At 40.9% G+C, this 18,217-nt stretch overlaps 2 protein-coding genes across 2 annotated transcripts; both read right to left on the reverse strand.

Moving 5' to 3' along the window:
* Nucleotides 1-4,835: 4,835 nt before the first annotated feature.
* On the reverse strand, nt 4,836-12,194 carry timmdc1 (translocase of inner mitochondrial membrane domain containing 1). Its single transcript, XM_004066559.4, has 8 exons — nt 12,030-12,194; nt 9,893-10,194; nt 9,561-9,726; nt 7,249-7,337; nt 6,832-6,899; nt 6,099-6,177; nt 5,506-5,616; nt 4,836-5,310 (listed from the first exon to the last, which is right to left on the reverse strand). The coding sequence occupies exons 2-8, from the start codon at nt 10,171-10,173 to the stop codon at nt 5,151-5,153; spliced, it is 954 nt and encodes a 317-aa protein (XP_004066607.1). The 5' UTR covers nt 10,174-10,194; nt 12,030-12,194; the 3' UTR covers nt 4,836-5,150.
* Nucleotides 12,195-13,686: 1,492 nt separating this feature from the next.
* poglut1 (protein O-glucosyltransferase 1) lies at nt 13,687-18,021 on the reverse strand. Its single transcript, XM_004066560.3, has 11 exons — nt 17,934-18,021; nt 16,692-16,782; nt 16,466-16,609; nt 16,246-16,381; nt 16,049-16,170; nt 15,905-15,964; nt 14,846-14,945; nt 14,712-14,770; nt 14,472-14,639; nt 14,336-14,392; nt 13,687-14,168 (listed from the first exon to the last, which is right to left on the reverse strand). Exons 1-11 carry the CDS (start codon nt 18,001-18,003, stop codon nt 14,012-14,014), a joined length of 1,164 nt encoding a protein of 387 aa, XP_004066608.1. The 5' UTR covers nt 18,004-18,021; the 3' UTR covers nt 13,687-14,011.
* Between the last annotated feature and the right edge of the window lie 196 nt (nt 18,022-18,217).

Raw genomic sequence — 18,217 nt, forward strand, 5'->3', positions numbered from 1 at the left:
CTTGACATTTAAAATGCATTAAGTGCCAAATTCCTGGACTTGGGTCTCTCTTGCATGGGTTTAGCTTTATCCCATAGATGGCAGCACTAGTTATCCAACATGGCAGCGCCCCTGTTTAATTCAAGAAGGGCCCAAGTCCAGAGACTTTAGTTTGCTAGTCCTCTGAAATTATAAAAGTGAGGTGCTTCATGTTATAGCATTTGTAAGCTATGAACTGGTGTTAAATCTGGGTAAAGTATTAATCATTTGGTGTAGCCTCCCTTTAAGCTATGCAATTAAAATCATTTCCTGGAAAAACAAACTTCTTGGACTTGGGCCCCTTTTGAACTAACCCCCAACTATTAAAAGAGCATTTGTGTTTTAGTTTCAGATGTATACCTTGCTTAATACATAATACTGAATCTTTTTTTGTTTGTTGTTGCTGTATGGTTTGAATACAAGTCCTTCCCCATGAATTTCATCTCTATATTGTTTTTTTGGTTAATTTAAAAAAATAATATATATAGATTAAAGAAAAGAGCCAATCATAACAGTATACTCTTTCCTGCTAGCTCACAGCCCCTCACTCACGCCTCCCAACCCAACATTAGGTTAGGTTGCAGGCGAGCGACAATGGCGAGCAACATCGGAGCCATCCGGTCGTACAGTTTTGATCCAGATGTCGGCTCAGAACAAGCGGATGCATCAGGCTGGAGCGGAGCAGGGAGGTGTGGCCCACTCCCCGGATTTTCTACGTCACCAATACGATCTTTTTTCGAACAGCATTTTTTAAAATCCTGATTCACATCAATGCGATATTAAGCGTGATACTCCCATATATGTTCCCCACCATCAGAAAAGTGCCACAAGAACATGTTAAAAACAACTTTAAAGGATCTCAGTTCACTGCAAACTCTCAACACTCTGCTGACAAAAGGAAAAAGCTGATTTTATAGCTGAGGATCAACTCTCACTTCCAGTTCAGCTGCAATTTTTACTGATTTATGATGACAATGGAATCAGCTGATCTTTCTATTGCAGATTTTTCACTGAATCAACTGCTCACAGAGGAGAAACTGCTGACAGATCAGCTGACTTGCTGCTCCCTGAGCACACAGACTGATGAATCACAAACCATCATGGAGTTCTGGAGCTTCATTTTGGAGTTGCAAACCTTCCTGCGGGCCTGAATCAAAGCTCTGCTTCCACCTCATTGTTTTATTTCAAGTTTGTTTTCCTTGATTTGCTTCATTTCTTTTCCCTGGGTTGCAGAAACAGGAAGTTTGCTCTGCTTGTGTCAAAGTAAAGGAGAGTGAATGTTGGTCCACGGCGGCGTGCATCTGCTGCTGCACCATGTCGCCATCATGCGGAGTGAGAACAGAAGTGCAGCAGCTTCCTCTGCCTCTGCTGTTGGACTGTTCTCACCTGGACCTGAGAGAAGAACCACTTAGAGAAGGAGCTGCAGGAGAAAGATGCGTTCAGGTGACGTTGGAAAGCTGATTATGGCTCTGAAAGCTCTCAGTGAGGGGAAGAGGAGAGCCATGACTCTACACCGTGTCAGAACGGCATTCTTCACAGGAACCAACTTGGATCTGGACCCAGCTGTGCCAGGACTGGTCGGAGGGTCGTCCTGTTGGTTTTAAACCAGAAGCAGTGTCTTCTGCAGAGAGTTGGAGCTGTAGAGAAGTTAGGAGGTTTGTGGATTCTTGTTGGGAGCTGTGTGGTTGTGGATCAGCTGCTTCTCCTCTGATCTTCATCTTCATCCACCGTTTCAAACAGCTGACCCTCCACAGCTCAGAGGCCATCGGAGTTCATTCACACTGAGAGCTGCAACCAGTCTGACCCACGCACATCATAGAAGCCTGAAAGGCCTTGCCCCAGATGACTTCCGGACATCATTTCTGGTCTGCACTCGAACGGATCTGGTCTTGATCTGAAGCGTTCAGATCTTCCGTGGATGCAGATTTCCTTACATCTTTCTGTGTCTTCATGAGGATGTTGAGATCAAGGCTGTGTGATGCTTCTTAATGACTTTGGTTGCATGTCTGGGGAGATTGTCCTGCCTGTTGCATGCTGGGTAAGTCTCTGCCTGCACTAAGAAATGCCATTAGATAAATATTTATCACCAAAACAGATTTTTTCCAAAACAAAAAATATACACTGCAGTTAAAAATACATATTACTTTATTAATTTGTACATGAAATACATAAATACAAATTGCCATATAGTCTTGGCATTCCTCTGATTATGGAGGACATCTATAAAGAAATTGCATTGCTAAGTATCTTTGTTTAAGTTATTGTAGATCAGGAGCAGACACAATAATGCCTTTGAAAAAAGATCTTTTTTGTAGTGGACAAGCTTCCTGCTCCGCTCCATTCTGATGCAACCAGTAGCAGAAAAATAGATCGCATCGAACTCAAAACTTTACGGCTGGATAGCTTAAATATTGCTCGCCATTTTTGTTGCAGCACTAAAGATGGGTTGGGAAAAGAAATCAGTGCTTGGCACAAAAAAAGGTGAGGATCAGCAATGTTTTACATATCAGTCAAAACACTATAACATGTCCAGGCCGTCCACTGAAGCGAGGAGCGTCTTCTGATGAGAAGAGTTGAAGGAAACCGCCATGCAAGTTCACTGCAGTTAGCTAAAGCAGTAGAAAGCCAAACTGGAGTGATCGTCCTCTCCTAATGCCCATGCACAAAAAAACACGCCTAGAATTTGCCAGGGCCCTTGCTGAAAAAAAAGAAGACTACTGAGGATTTAAAAAAAACAAAAAACACATGGAGACTACAGTGAAACATGGTGGTGGTAGTGTCCTCATGTGGGGCTACACGAGTGCTGCTGGTGTGGGGGAGCTGCATTTAATTGATGGTATCATGAACTCAACAATGTAGTGCTCCATACTGAAGGAGGAGATGCTGCCATCACTTCATGCACTTGGTCGTCGAGCCCATTTCCAACACGACAATGATCCAAAACACACTTCTAAAGCTACCGCCACATTTCTGAAGAACAGGCTGAAGGTTGATCTTTCTTTTTATTTAATGCAATACATTTCCAGTCGAGTCTTCATAAATCACACAGACATTTCTTGTCCTCTCCAAAAAATCATTCCCCACGACTTGGAGCTTTGATCATTTGCCTGAGATTACTTTCCCCCCCAGTTATTTAAAATGACATCCACTTATCTCATTTCTATTCCTCCAAATCACCAGCAGAGGGCGCTCAAAGCCAGTTTATAAGCAGACAAAAAGAGAACAGATGTCAGGAAATGTATAATGTATGATGGACACCTGTTCTTTACAATGAGTTCCACTCAGGATTCATAAATCATCCTTACTTTTTTAGTGAAGTTGGAGAATTACTGGAGCTTTGCTTCCATCCCATAATTTCAAGGCTTTAAACAGATGGTTTCAAGAAATCTGCCCCTGATATAATCGAGTCATCTAAATTATTCTTATAAGTCCTAAAAATTAAAACAAGTGACATCTGTTGCAGCATTTCCTCTTTTTAAAGTCAAACTTCAGGTGCTTCAATATGCTCTTCAGTGTTGATGCTGAGCGTCACACCGTCCACTCATTGCCTCGTTTTTATTTATTTTTTTAATACTAAAAGGTAATTTACTTTTGTTTTGAAATGTGTTGTGAGGATTCCACTTCCTGCCTGCCGTCCATCAGATTTCAGGCCCCAGCTGTTGCAGATTCCCGTCTTGTTGACACCGGGGGCCCAAAGCGGCGTTTGACCTAGTTATTGGGAAGCCTGAGAGGCGAACTGCAGACGAAGTGTTTAAAGATGCTGCTGCATAAACGACCAAAGGTTTAAGAACAGAACTTCATGAGACGTTCTGCCGAGTCTGCTGGACTTTTTCTTTGTCAAATGCTAAAAAAGAAAAGGTTCAGCTCTTTTAGGAGATTCCTGCCTCCGTTTTCCTGTTTTCTGACATTAAAGCCATGTAGTTATTATTGATGCATATTTAAATTAAATCAAACCACCGATTAACAGTTTTAATATTTTTAGTGAAATGAAAATCAGTTTTTATGTTGATTTTTGTTCTTTACCTTAAACTTATTTTATTCTAAGCAGGTTACTTAAACATTTCCAGAGAACATTTCTGCTTCCTCTAAATTAAAAAAATGAAGTTTTTAAGTTGGGAAATTCAAAGTTGCCTATGGTTCAACATGCAAAGAGCAGAAATTCTATTCTAAATAAAAAGTTAGTCATCACAAGTTTGTGTTTGATCCTTTTTCAAAGCGTTCCCAGTGGTCTTTTAATCATGATTATGCCGTTTTTGGCCAAAATCTAAAAAACCTGTTTCATTTCTAGGACAGTTTCTGCAGAGCAGCAGTAGTTCCTTAGAAATTCCCCTCTGAGTTGTGGGCAGGACTGTTGGTGTGTAGCAACCCCGCCCCCTTTCCCCTCACTGAGCCTATATTTTCTACATCACACATTCTCATACGGCCTTTTTTCATCTGCTCCTGATACAAAACGATTTGATTTAAGAAACACTCAGGCATGTCATTTTATTCTTAATAAACTTCATGCATGTCCTCCATCATCACAAAAATATGTTAAAAACACAACTTTCTCTGATTTTCCATCAAGTTAAAAAAAATGGATTCTTTGTTGGCCAAACAGTGGGACAGAAAAGATCCCAAATTAAAAATGCTTTTTATTTGCATTATTTTTGATTACCTTATTTCTAACCACTTAAATTGAGCTAAAAAGGGAAAAATCGTACCGTTTACAGGGTTGTTCTTCCCTCAGAAATGAAATCAGATGATTTGAGTCTAAGAACATAAAGCATTAAATAATTTCCCTTTTGTTTAGACCAGATATGAAAAAACAAACAAAAAGCAGCTTCATATTTTAATGACAGCTTAACAAAAATCCATTGAAACACAGATTTCTTAAACATTCACAACTTCTCCCCCTAATTTGATCCTCCAAAGTGCCTTTTATTTCCATTACTGTCAATGTATTGTTCTGGTTTTTTTACAATATCATCCAACAATTTATAAAAACCTTTGTACTATTTTAAGATAACACAAGTTTCAGTGACTTATAGCTCCTAAAATCCTTTTTTTTCTTTTTTCCCCAGAGGAGATATTCAGTCAGATCCAGATTTGAACTCGAGTCCGTCGGGATCAGAAGAAGTCCACGCCGTTCATCAAGTCCCACCTTCGGCGGCGCTGGACGCTGCCTTCTCCTCGTTCTTTGGTAAACTCAGCAGCTCCTGCATCCTCTGAATGTCTCTGCGTAGTTCTTCCTCCTGAGCGGCGCCGTCCAGACTGGAAATCAGCTCGTCCGTCATCTCCAGACGCGCCGTCCTGATCGGGACATTTCAAAAGTGTTTATTCATCAGGTGTTTGATGGAATTTTTCAACCAAATTTGGATCCATTTATGTTTTTCTCCACACAAAGATATTTGTTTTAACCTTCAGGAGCCTTAAATGCAGAGAAATGTCAGATTTGTCTCTGATCCTCACTGGATCAAACGGGGAACGTGTGCGATGGCGCCTTACCATTCAGCCAGCTTGTGTTCGTACAGCTCTCGCCGCTCTCTCCTCCTCCTCTGTCGAAAGGTTTCTCCCGTCAGAGACTGCAGGCCGATGACCAGAGCACCGACGGGAATCCTGCAGGGAAACCAGTTCACTGAGCAGCAGCAGTGTTTTTTTTAACGGTGACGACATGGAGGCGAGCGGTGAAGCGTGACGCTCTTTACTCCTTTCTCTGCCCTGGATGTTCGCACACGTCTAACGCTCCAGGTGGGCGGTCACTCAGACGAACGCTGATGAAGAGGAGGGGGGCCAACAGAGACTGAATCTGCAGCTCAGAGCAGAACTGGAGGCTTTAGGACTCGTGATGGTTCACATGTGGGGAGCCAGCTGAGGCCGTGGCCCTCCCCCCTCCGCTGCACACGACTCCCCCTGGCGCTGAGAAATGACCCGGGAGTTTGGGAAGGGGGGGGGGAGGGGGTCAGCTCAGCTGGCTAGCAGAGGGTCGCTGGGAGGGGAGCAGCTGGCTGCCAGATCGCTCGCCGCAATCAGGAAGAGACGCAGGTTTTCTGCCAACGACGTTCAACTGCAACGAGGCGGGTCGACTCAGTCTAACTCACCCCAGAACCGCTCCGATGACGCTCCCCGCCACCAGCCCTCGAAGACCCAGGTTCAGCCGGAAGAGGCCAACGGTAGCAGCTTCTCAACGTGAAGAAATAAAGAGAAGTTAGCGAAGGAACAGTCAGCAATAAGACATCGTTTTACTGTTTCTTTATTATATCTTCTGCCATTTTTTTTAAATCATTCAACATTTATTCATTTATTAAAATGTTCAGCTCTTTCTAGCTATGACTTCTGGTCCTTCAAATCCTTGAACTTTTCAAGATATTCCAGGATTTTTGCCTCCATTGAAACACATGGGGAAACTCGCTGGTTCGATACCCGGCGCTGGCATTTTTCACTAAAATATCTTTTTTGTTGTTCAGCTGTTTTCACTTTGTCACCTTTAATCATTTCTTTATTTTATTTTTTCTGTGCCAATTATTACCCTTTAAGATTTGATTTTCATTCAGCAATATATCACTCAACCCTGCATTTTTAGCAGTGCAACAAAAAGTGGCGAGCAACATTGGAGCTATCCAGCCGTCCAGTTTGGACATTTTCAAGTGGATGAATGGAGTGGAGCACTGATTTGAATAAAATAAAACTTAGAAATGTAATTTTAAGCTAAATTTTCTGTACACACCATCCCAATAAAAGCACTACAAAAACATGTTAAAAAACACTGTTTTCATTGGAGCGGGTCTTTAAAGTTTAGAAAGAGCAGGAAGCTTCTGCTCCGACAGTCCTCACCTCCTGCTGCAACGTAGTGGCTGAGGGCGTCTTTGTCTCGGTACACGGACAAGCCGGTGCTGACCGAACTGCAGCGGGAGACAAGACCAACAACACTCAGAAAATTGTCCCAGACCTTCTGAACCTTTAACCAAAAACAAACAGTTTATGTAAAAAAAAAAATCTGTATTTTTGTCCTGGCTGTCAGATGTTTTTGTGGGAGGGGCCTACAGCCTAACTGTAGACTAACAAGACACACTTTCTCTAAAATGTAAAGTCAATTAACGAAATGTTCTAAATGCAGCCTCTGAAGGGATAAAGAATGGGCACAAAGGACAGAACATGAGTTTAATTTGAAGCCAGAGTCTCTCCAGACCACACGTGTCCCCGTTTGAATCTTAAAACCTCACGTTGGCGGATCATCTCCCGGCGGCTCACCTGAACAAAGTGACGATCAGAGAAACTCTCCAGCTCCACCTCCATCCGTAACGCACAAACGCACGGATGGCTGCGTTATGAGAAGAGCGCTACAGAAAAAGGAATAAAAAACAAAAAGCAGACGTTAAAACTATTTTTGTGGAACATTTAAAGTGTATCGTACAAATTCTGCATCATGTGGTCAACATTAGTTTTAGACTGAAACATTGAATTATCTTCATTTTGGTCGGAAATGAATGAAAAAAAAGACAAGAAAATGACAAAGAACGCAACATTTTTTGAATCTGGTACGTCTTAATGTACTGATTTGTTTTTGTCACTCTTCCCACACAAAGATCCAATTGGTTTCAACGGCATTTAAACTCACCATCTAGCAGAGAAAACATCTTTAAAAACATCAAAATAATATCTTTATTGTTTTTTTTAAACCACAAAAACTTTTAAAGTGACAACGAGAACGTAAACATCAACCATGGCGGACGATGCTGCTGAGACCAGTCAGTGGAAGGGAAGCGATGTCCCCGATTGGATTAATATTTGGGGTGACAGCTCTATTTAGGCCAAACTCAAGGGCTCTTATCGCAACCAGGCGGTTTTTGAAAAACTTTCCAGTGAAATGGCCGAGCGTGGTGTTGAACCTTTCCCACAATGACTTTTTTTTTTCCCTTTCCGACTGTGGTCAGAAGCGCAGGGGACCGAAGGCGGATCCTCCTCCGGGGTTCACCTCCCTGTTCGGACCCTCAGATTCTCCAGAGCGGGTTAATAAAGAGTCAATAGCATTTATCCTGGGGGAAGCCTTATTTTATTACCGTTCTCCTTCCTTCGTAACACACAAAATGAATGCGCGGCCCCCCGATTCTCTACCTCGCTGCACACGCTCTCTCTTACACACACACACGGCCCCAGCACATTCACATCCCCATTCCACAACAGTGGGTACAGACGATCCTGGCTCCAATGCCTTCTCAAAATAAGAAGATCGTAATTGTGCTGCTCCTTTTTGAAAATTAATTTATTAATGCAAAAAGAGCTCCGCTGTTGACAACACTGTTGTTGACATCCATTGTTAACGTTAGCTACTTCGGCAGACAACAAGTGACGTCGTTCACCGTTGACTCTTCTACGCATGCGAGTCACTTCTGGGTCATTCCACAGTCACACAGGAGATCACAAAAATTCGGATTTAATTGGAAATGTGAACGGCCTTGCAAAAAAAAAATCGGAATTGAGCATAAGGCCCTGCAGTGTGAACGTAGACCTTGTGTCACTTTTAAGGTCCAACTTTTTTTTTGCAGCCAGTACCTGTTTTTATATTTTTCCCCCTTGTTTTGTTTCATGTCAGACTGTTTCAATGTTGTTCTAGTATCAGACAATGGAAAAGGAAACAAATAAAAAGTGATTTTTAAACAAAAAAGAATACTATGTGCGTTTCTTCTGAATGTCCTCTATGGCTGGAAGTGAAGCCCCTGTGACGCGTCACCTCCCGCTAAAGCAGGGGGCCTCGAGGGCCGGTGTCCTCATTTGCTGCCGATTACCTGGATCAGGTGTGTTTAGCCAATAAGGAGCTTCAATGTAGGACAGCGGCCCTCGAGGCCTGGATTTGGGGACCCCTGCGCTATAGATGCTTCCGCTCTGCAGCAGAGCAGCTCCCATCCCAAAAACTGTCACACAGCTGCGAAGGATCCGCTCTACTGTGCGGCGGGAAAAGCTCACCAGAAAGAGGTGGCTCTTTTAGAGGAGCCTTAAAAGAACAGCTGCTGCTGAGCCTTGATATTGTCTGGGTCACGTGAGCCTCTTTTCTCCTCCTTGAAGTCCACAATGAGTTGACTTGTTGCTGTTGAGAACCAGGTTGTTGCACCACTTGGCCTGATGTTGAATTATGATTATTTTTGCCAAAAATCAAAAAACCTTTCTTGTTTTCTGTAGTCTGAGACGTGGGCGGGACCGTTGGCCCGGGACACACCCGCCGCCCCCTTTTCCCCTCCTTGTTCATGAGAGCTCAGAAGAGGGAGCTCGTGGCTCGCCCAGAGTATTTTTTACGTCACAAAACTGCTCTTTTTCAAACTGCATTTTTTCATCTGCTCCTTATTTACAAAGATTTGAATAAAGAAATACTTAGAAATGCTACTTTAAGCTTATATATGTCCTCTATCATGAGGAAACATGTCATAAGAACATGTTCAACACACCATTTGCACCAGAGAGGGTCTGTAAATGTTCTCATAGCTCTGCAAAAGCTAATAAAGTCAATTGTCTTATCAAATATTAAAGTTTAGAAAATAAAAGCCTACTGATCGGGAACATCAACCTACCACTGCATCCACTCGGCTGGTGTACAACTCCGCCTGGCTCACTTGGATATAACGCTGGCGGGCGAAGCGAGCAGCTGGGATGCCTCCGTAGAGGAGGCCGGCGGTGGCGCCGATGATCCCGTGCTTGATCAGGTTGGTCAGCTCCTCCGGGTAAGATTGTACGTCACTGCAGGGAGACCCACAAGTTTGACACCCGAGACGTTCAGAAGGGGTTACAATGCGTCTGATTTACATTTATTTCATTTATCATTTATGTAATTGATGCTGAAGATGTGTTTAAAATGTTAAAAGGTGTTTATTAAACAGATGTGAGGAAAGAAAAGGAGACAAACTTTCTGTCAAACAGATCCCTGATGCGCCCCCATCCTGTGTCGGGAAGTTCTGGCTTCCTAATGTTAGCTGGCAGGGTGCTGGTCGAGGAAGAGGAGGAGGAGGAGGAGCACGTCTGTGCATGCTGGCCAGCAGTCATGTCAGCTGCATGGACCCTCGGGAGCAGGCAGCAGACAAAAAAACGAGGCCTCGCAGTCCGGATGGAGCCCCGCGGCGGGCCGGTGCTCGCCGCGCCCTGGGGAGGCGAATCTGCCCGCCGTCTGAGCGGCTGATCTGGACGCATCGCACTTCAGCTGGCGCCAGGCTTCAGTGGGGATTCACAAACACATGGTTGTGGGCTGAAAGGCTGCACTCTCAGAACAAACAGCTGGGGGGCAAACAAAACGCTGGCAGGAACACACACGGCGTCCAAAACTCAGCAGCTGGAAAAGGCGGCGGCCAAAACACTCAAGAGTAAAGAGGCTGAAACCTCACGCTATCCGCTTAAAAGGTAAACATTAAAAAGATCTATTGAATTTGGTTCATTCTACTCTGCTTTTTAGCAGAGTAAAAACATATTTTACATTGAATAAGTAAAACATAAAATTATCATTCATAAAATAAATAAGAAAAGCAGCCATACAAATCATTCCTTATATCTGTATTGAAGATTTTAAAATAAATAATCAAAATAAACAAAAATAAATGCCCTCTGTTTTCATGCTTTAGCAAATATACCCATAGTAAAAGAAAAAATTACAGCAAAAACAAAATTTGGGTGAAAAAACTGTTTTCCTGAAGTAAATCCTATGATGAAAATTTAACATTTAGATCTGAAGAGTCCACACCGCATCAAAGAAAATAAGTAATAAGACAAAAAACATTTTCTTTAAAATGCAGAAAATTACCCTTTTACAGAATATCAACTGAAAAGGGGAAAAAACTGAACATTCAAGGATGCATGAAGCTTCAAATGGCTGGCAACGGTTCAAATTAAACAGGGACCTCTGGTGGCCAAATGGGGTAACAGCAACCTCTTACATGTTGATTTTAATTCTGTGATTTGGTTCAATTCAGCCAAATTCATCAATAAGATTTAAAAATAAAAAATGAAATAAATAACTATATATCAGATCTATTTAGAATATTAAAACATAATTTGGTTTAAAAATAATTAAAATATATTTTTGACATAATAGTTCCTAAAAGGAGGTGAAAAGATTCCAGAGTAAACAAATAAAATAACTGTATTAGTAAAAACTGTAATTATAATTAGCACAAATTGAGCAATTTTCACTTGATTTTGTAAAGGTTTCAGAAAACCGAGCAGGAGCCTCGTTTAGTCATTATTTTAAAGTTAGTGACATTTGAAAAGGTTGCATTTAAAGCAAGAATTATGGATTATTTTATGGTTTTTAGAGGGGAAAAAAAGAAAGTTGATTTTCACATCATTAAAGATTAATTTGAGTCGCCCCAAACGTCTCTGAAGACATTAAAATATTTGAATTTATTGTTTTAATTGACAGAAATGAATGATACTATGATGTTTTTACAATATCTGCCTTAATAAAGTAAACAGGTGATTTTCACTAATATATCTGGGCATTATCTTTACCTGAGTTCCTGCTTTAAGAAACACCTGAAACTAATACTGACCAATCAGCTCAGTGTTTGTACTGGAGCAGGAAAACATGAAGGCTAAGAATCTATGAAACTAAGAGGGAAACCAAATTACTAAAAAGAAGAACATTTAACACTGCCAGCTAATCAACTTGTATCCATTTTGGCTGTTTTCTTTATTTTCAGCCAGTGTAGTATTACAAACTGACCTATTTTTTCTATTTCCACATTTTATTAGCTTAATTACTTCCGTTGCCCAAGTATTTTTGGAGAAAAAGCTCCAAAATGTTTCACCTAAAATTAGTCAAAAAGGGTTTATGAGGTTTAACTCCAATTTGTTACATTTTATATCCAAAAAATAAATAGAAAAGGCTCCTCAAACGAACGACAAAACCACAAACTAACATTTAATTAAGTTAAAATGCCTCGGAAATGTTGAATTGATTTTTAAATTAGTTTTAATAGAGCTAATTGTTAGCATTTGCTAGCATTGGCTGGCATTTATTTAACTCTTAGTTTCAGCATTAAAGAGAATCTTACCAGTAGCGGCTACAATTGAAATCCCGCCACAAAGGGGCGTTAGTCTTTGTAAATTACAAACTATAATTTAAACACATTAATGTGTTTGTCTTTCCATAACCTTCCTTCAGGGGTTCACTCATTCCACTCAGAGCTGGCAGGCAGAACCCACATCTGCGCATGTCTGCTGTCATGCGCACTTCAATCGTGGCCAGCGCCCCCTGCGGCTAGGAGGACTAAGTATAAAATAAACTGGAGAAATCAATCAGTTTTCATACGTGGCAGCAAAAATGAAATAAAAAGAAAATACCTGCATAGACTTTTATGATAAAACGTGTTTTAATCAGTTTGATATCAAAGTATGAAATGCTTTTGAATTATTTATTGAAAACTCTGCTAAAAACCGCCGTGATGTTGAAATCAGTACACAAACCTGAAAAAATTAAACAAGTTCCTGCAGTAGGAAAACTATAGATCTAAATACTAAGTTCTTTTGAGTTAATTGTAAACCGAAAAGTATTATTTTAGTCACTTTTAAATAAAAAAAACCCAACACGAATTAGCTTTTTAGGTCAGGTCAGAATGAAACTTGCTGCTGTCTTTGCTAGTGTTTCAACTCTAGATAGCTTTAACAATTAATTCCTATTAAAATTGAGCTCTTTAATAAGAAAAAAAAAGAATAATATACACGGTTGTTTATTTTTATAACTGATTTAATAGACTTTTTCTAGACTTTTCTACTTTTGTAAAATAGAACTTTGTGGGAAGTGCAAATTGACTTTAATACAATTTCAAGCACAACGGAAGATTTCATACTAACTTTAGGTCCAGATTATATATAACCTATTATTTATAGATTTTTTATTTCTGTCGGTAACGTCTTTTGACCGTTTAAGAAGGATAAATGGCTTGTTATAAACTAAAAGCTCAATGATGTTTTTTTAAACTCATGTATGATGTTTAATGGCTACATACATGGCTGCCATGAAGCACAAAGATAACTGAGCGAGTGAAAAAAAAATGCAGCTTCATTCGGAAAATGAAAAAAGCGTTTATGGTTTTGACTTTTATTTTTAATGATGCTACACAAATGCTTCCATACTTTAGCAAACCTCACAACCGCGCAAGCGCAATGCTGACCGAGCGACCCCGCATCGACTGAGCGGCGCTCCTGCGCACAGTGTTCAGGGGGCGGTAACCTTTCTGGTTGATCCGATTGGCCGAAATTTGCATCTAAAATACGGCGGACTTTGTTAGAATTAAAAAAACCTGCAGATGTAACGTGGATTAGCATGTTTTTGTGGTAATCCTTGTTTCCGCAGAAACTCAGCTGCTTCTTCTTGACTTGTCAGAGTTTATCAGCTTCCTCCATGGATTCATTCATCTTGAATTCCCATGATGCTCCGCGTAGCTGATAGCTCGCAGTTTCAACTGCACTTCATAATCGTGTCTCTTTGCAGTATTTTCAGGGTACCTGCACCTTTGTACTATTCGGGGGGGGGGGGGGGGTCTTCTTTCACGTCCTCACTTCCCTTCTTCCGGTTCTCATGCTGTCCTCTCCTACGTCCTCATTATCAGAGTCACGCAACAAGACATTAGGGCCGCTCCATAGGGCGCTCTGAACAAAATCTAAGACTTAAGTGTTCCATATAGCCGTGAAAGTACGGTATATAGAAAATATGATTCATTTAAACGTTTCTTTATTAAGTGTAAAACCAAAATAAATCAAGTTCTACTGGTTTGATAATTAGGAAAAACATATGGGATGAGAATTTAAGCTTTAAAAACAAAAAAAGAGGTTTACAGACAAAGGAACTGCAGGGAAAAAAAGTCAAAGATAATCAGACAAACAAAGTTTCATCAACGAATACAGTTATTTAAAAAAAACTAAACAAAACTAACGAAAAAGATCCTGAACATAGAGTTTTGGGAAATAAAAACAGTGGCGGTTACATTCATCCGTCTCCCGCCTAAGCTGCCCCCGGTTCGTCTGAGTTTCTTCCTCACAGCTCAGTTTTCCGCGATTTGTGGACGATCTGACTGTAGTTTTTCCTTCTGCTGGGTCTGTAGGTAAGAAGGTGGCTGAAGTTGGTCAGCAGTTGCTCCCAGTAACAAGAGACGTCTTCCATGCGGAGGTGCTGGAGGATGAACTCCTGACCTCTGAGGACGATGAGGAGAATAAAAAATAATAATAATAATAATGGTGAAACCACAATACCATCAGGAAGTGATCAGAACTCAAACATCTGTAGTCGCTGCGTCTGCTGCAAACGTCTTTTTTAGTTGTGTGGAGGCTTTGAAAACTCAGACAAACAGTGAAGGGTTACCTCTCTGCGATTTCTTGTGCCACATCATCGTTCTCTTTGACGAACTGTAAAAGTCCTCTGAAAGTAAAAAAAAATATTATTAAGAATCCGACGAAAAGGTAAAAAATAAAATAAAATCTTTCGGAGCTTCTCGTACCGAACGTCTGACAGATCCTGCTTGACTGGGATGTAGTGGACCCACGGCTTGAGCTGAGGGTAGAAGAACTCCTGCCACTCTTCCCCGACGTGGAAGACCAGGGAGCCGCAGAGGAAGAGGTGTTTGAGGCGGAAGCTGGCCGCCACGCCGCGAAAGTTGAACAAATATCTGTCGGAGAAGTTCATAGGTGGTTGGATGCACCAGAGCTGCGGGGGATTGGATGTCGGGCGTGCAGCTTACTTGTATTTGCAGTGATCCAACAGGGGGATCTCTGCAGCTGGAGGTCTTCCCAGTGTATCCTGTCAAAGACAAACAACAATCAAATCCCACCCCTGTGCCAATTATTTCTGACTTCCAGCCCCCCTCCAGCAGACCTTCTCTGACTTCCAGGCCTGGTTCTTGGTGTACTCTGCATCCACCAGCTCTGGATCCTCTCTGGACAGGAGGATGAGCGGATCGCGCTCCGAGCTGGTTCTACAACACAAAGGTTCTTAGTGAGGTCATCCAGAACTCTGGAAAGACTAAATGTTTTATACAGGTTAAAAAAAAACAAGGATTTCTTGGGCAAAACCTGCTAAAACTAGCACGATTTTCCGAGACGCCACCTCGGAAAACTGTATCTGTATTATCTCACTAGCCCCTACAAAAACCTTTTTTGTTGTTGTTTTTCTAAAAAATATTGTTTCAAATGACATCACCCAGTAAAACCTAATAAAAAAAAACATTTTACAAAAACTATTAATGAACATGTGATGCTCTGATGATGAAAACCTGGGATTTTTTTTTTTAATCAATGTAATGTTTTCTTTTCCAAATGATAAATCGTAACAATGCAATGCATTTCTGTCTATGAGCATCATTGCACACTGGTTTTTCGCAGAGACTTCTGGGAAATTTTCAGGGCACTGGATTTTGGAATTGTAGATTCAATAACCCCGGAAAAAAATGCTATATAGTAAAATAAGTTTTATTAGGGAATTTGGACACAGCTGTAGTTTTCTTTCTAAAACAGAACGAGGAAATCTAGTGGCCAAATGAGGCAACAGCAACCTCAGAAAAATATTTTGTGTTGTATTAACATAGAAAAACAAAGTTTTATTAATCTGTTGTGTTTGATAAGGTTGGGTATCGCCATAAAAAATATTATAATTTCAATTAGTTTAAGATTTTATCAAATACATTTTAATTTTTTTAAAGGATTTATTATTTCAAGGCAACTTTAGTTTGGTAGTAAAACCGCTTTTCTTTTAATAAAAAAAAAGTTCTTTCTGCAAAAAACAACATTTTACCAACGTAGGTAAACTCTATTGTAGTTTTTTGTTTAATTTGTTTAATTAACTTTTTCTTGAATCTGTTTTTTCCCAGAAAACATGTGAAAAGTGGACCGGATTTGATTTGTAAAAAGTCCCAAATGACCCGTTAGCTTGACCCACCTGGAGCCTCTGAAGAATCCTTTGGGCTCCTTTTTTTTCCAGGGCCATTGAGCTGCAGACCTGTCGACACAAGAAGAGAAATTTCACAAACGTTTAAATAACATTCGCAGCTACCAGGATGTCCGCACTGCCGCTCCATCTTACTTTTTAAGATCCGTCCTCATCAGGTCCCACCTCCCCAGTCCGGTGGGGTATATGGGCCACACAGCGGGGCCACCTTCCCAAAACGTCCAAGCGGGATACATGATGTCCTGGTACTCGGCAGTCTGTTCAGTCCGAGCAAACGCGGGTTATCAAAAGAGGTTTAGAGGCATGAAGAAGCCCCCCGTCATGATCCTGACCTTACTGAAAGAGAGGACCGGCAGGGCGGGGCTCATCCAGTTCGGCACCTGAGGGTAATCCCTCACGTTTACCACCATCTCCAGGTCCGGCAGACGGTCAATCACCTCCAGGATGAAATGCTCCACGCCGCTGCACCTAAAAAAAAACCAGACGAACCAATCAGCATGTGCTGACGTTTGGCGTCCAGATCAAAGGCAAAGCGGGTTCCTGTGGGTGCACCTTGCAGGGAACATGCAGTTCTGCTCTCTGTACAGCTTGTGTTGGATGATCTGGTAGTGGGTGCCCATGCCTCGCTGAACCGTGGAAGCCATGAGGCTTTCTGAGATCCCACCTCTGAAAGGCTGCAAGTCCTGTTGGAGAACGCTGAAATCAAGAGCTGCTGGTTAGTTTTGTGAAAATGTTGGATCTGCAGGCAGACCGGAAAGAAAAAAAAAAAAAAACTCACCTCAGATGACAGCTGCAGTTGACAGAGCTACACGAGACGTAGCTCCCGACCGCTGCAGAAACACGATCGCGGGTTTTCTTCCACTTTTGGGCTGAAGAAGACGTTCAGACGTAAATTTGTGTTGTTGTTTTTACACCTATTTTTCTTTTTGCAACAAATTTTGCAATGGCTGAGCAAAAAAACAAACAAAAAAAACTGAACAGAATCGATCAAAAGACCATATTTTTACAATAAAAATTAACCATTAAGCCTTTTAGCATCATCTAGGATACTCAGTTAGCTAAAAGGCTATTAGCAAAGTTAATCATCCAAAAGTTGTGATTTTTTTCATGTTCTTTCAACTTTAAATGGTCTTCCTTTAGTTTGTAAACTATATTAATAAGAAATGGGAGAAACCTGTTGTCACATGATCCTTTACTTTTACGTTGCTCAAAGGTCATGACCACTTATACATACGACTTTAATCCTTAAACGTTAAATAAAAATCTTGTTTATTTCAAAATTTCATAGCATTCATCATAATGGAGCCAAAGTTGGAACGTTTGCTTTCGTTGTACAAATTAGATTATTTTTCAATAAAGTAAATAGGGACGAGCTTAAAGCAAGCCCCTTAACGGCTAAACCGAGTAATTTATTTCAAACTAGTTATTTGTAAAAAGTTTTTTTTTTAACAAAATGGCCCAATTAATAAAAAGTAAAACATCTTTTTTTAAGCTACATTTGGTAGAAAACTACTAACAAAAATGTAACGTTTTTTTTTCAGGGGGGACTTGCGTCGCCCCGAGCTGCAAAATGACCAAACACGCCCCTGCAGACGAACATTCCGGCTTCATCAAAAAGCTTCAAAATAAGAGCTTAAACTGACCTTTTACAATAAAACAGGCAAATAATAAAATACTAGTAAATCTTAGATAAACTTTTTTTTGTCTCGTTGTAACCAACTTTAGAAGTGAAATGGTTGGGATTACACTGATTTGTGCTAAACTCCTGTCGGCAAAGCAGGTCTGGTTCACTGAATAAACACACTCGTGTAGTTACAATTTCACTATGTTCATTCATAAAATCAATCCCAGCCTCCATAAAAGTTAGCACTCAGCCTCAGCTCAGCTCGGCTTAGCCCCCCAGCATTTTAGCCATTTAGCATTAAGTTTCTTTAAGACGTGCAGCGAAAGGTCGTGTTTTCAATCAATCAGAACTTGTTTTCAAAAGTAGGTTTAAAGACACAAAAAAAAACGTTATTACCTGATGCACCGCCTAAATTTAAGCCATAAATCAGCAGAAGATGAAAGACCCACAAACACCGGCACTCCATCGCTTGCTCGTTGATTAGCTTTGACTGGAGAGAAAAATAAATGAAAACAAAAGCATAGATCTGATCTGCGCTCTGTTGCTTCTGTCTGACCACCGTTTCTGCGGCGGTGGGCGCAAAAAAGAAGAAATTCTTGCCGTAAAATGTCGAAGAAAGTCGCAAATAAATGTATTCATGTAAAATAATTATATACATTTTAAAGTTTATTGAGAACACA

Source organism: Oryzias latipes, chromosome 2 (assembly GCF_002234675.1).
Source record: "Oryzias latipes chromosome 2, ASM223467v1".
Taxonomy (NCBI): domain Eukaryota; kingdom Metazoa; phylum Chordata; class Actinopteri; order Beloniformes; family Adrianichthyidae; genus Oryzias; species Oryzias latipes.

Excerpts from the sequence above, each read along its gene's own strand:
- timmdc1 (XM_004066559.4), bottom strand. The coding sequence starts at position 10,173 with ATGCGTCCAGATCAGCCGCTCAGACGGCGGGCAGATTCGCCTCCCCAG. Across the intron at positions 9,727-9,892 it reads AGGGATCTGTTTGACAGAAA|TGACGTACAATCTTACCCGG; the intron begins GTTTGTCTCCTT and ends GTCTCCCTGCAG. Across the intron at positions 6,178-6,831 it reads CCACTACGTTGCAGCAGGAG|CTGCTACCGTTGGCCTCTTC; the intron begins GTGAGGACTGTC and ends CACGTTGAGAAG.
- poglut1 (XM_004066560.3), bottom strand. The coding sequence starts at position 18,003 with ATGGAGTGCCGGTGTTTGTGGGTCTTTCATCTTCTGCTGATTTATGGC. Across the intron at positions 14,946-15,904 it reads GGATTCTTCAGAGGCTCCAG|AACCAGCTCGGAGCGCGATC; the intron begins GTGGGTCAAGCT and ends TTTGTGTTGTAG. Across the intron at positions 14,771-14,845 it reads AGGCCTGGAAGTCAGAGAAG|GATACACTGGGAAGACCTCC; the intron begins GTCTGCTGGAGG and ends TGTCTTTGACAG.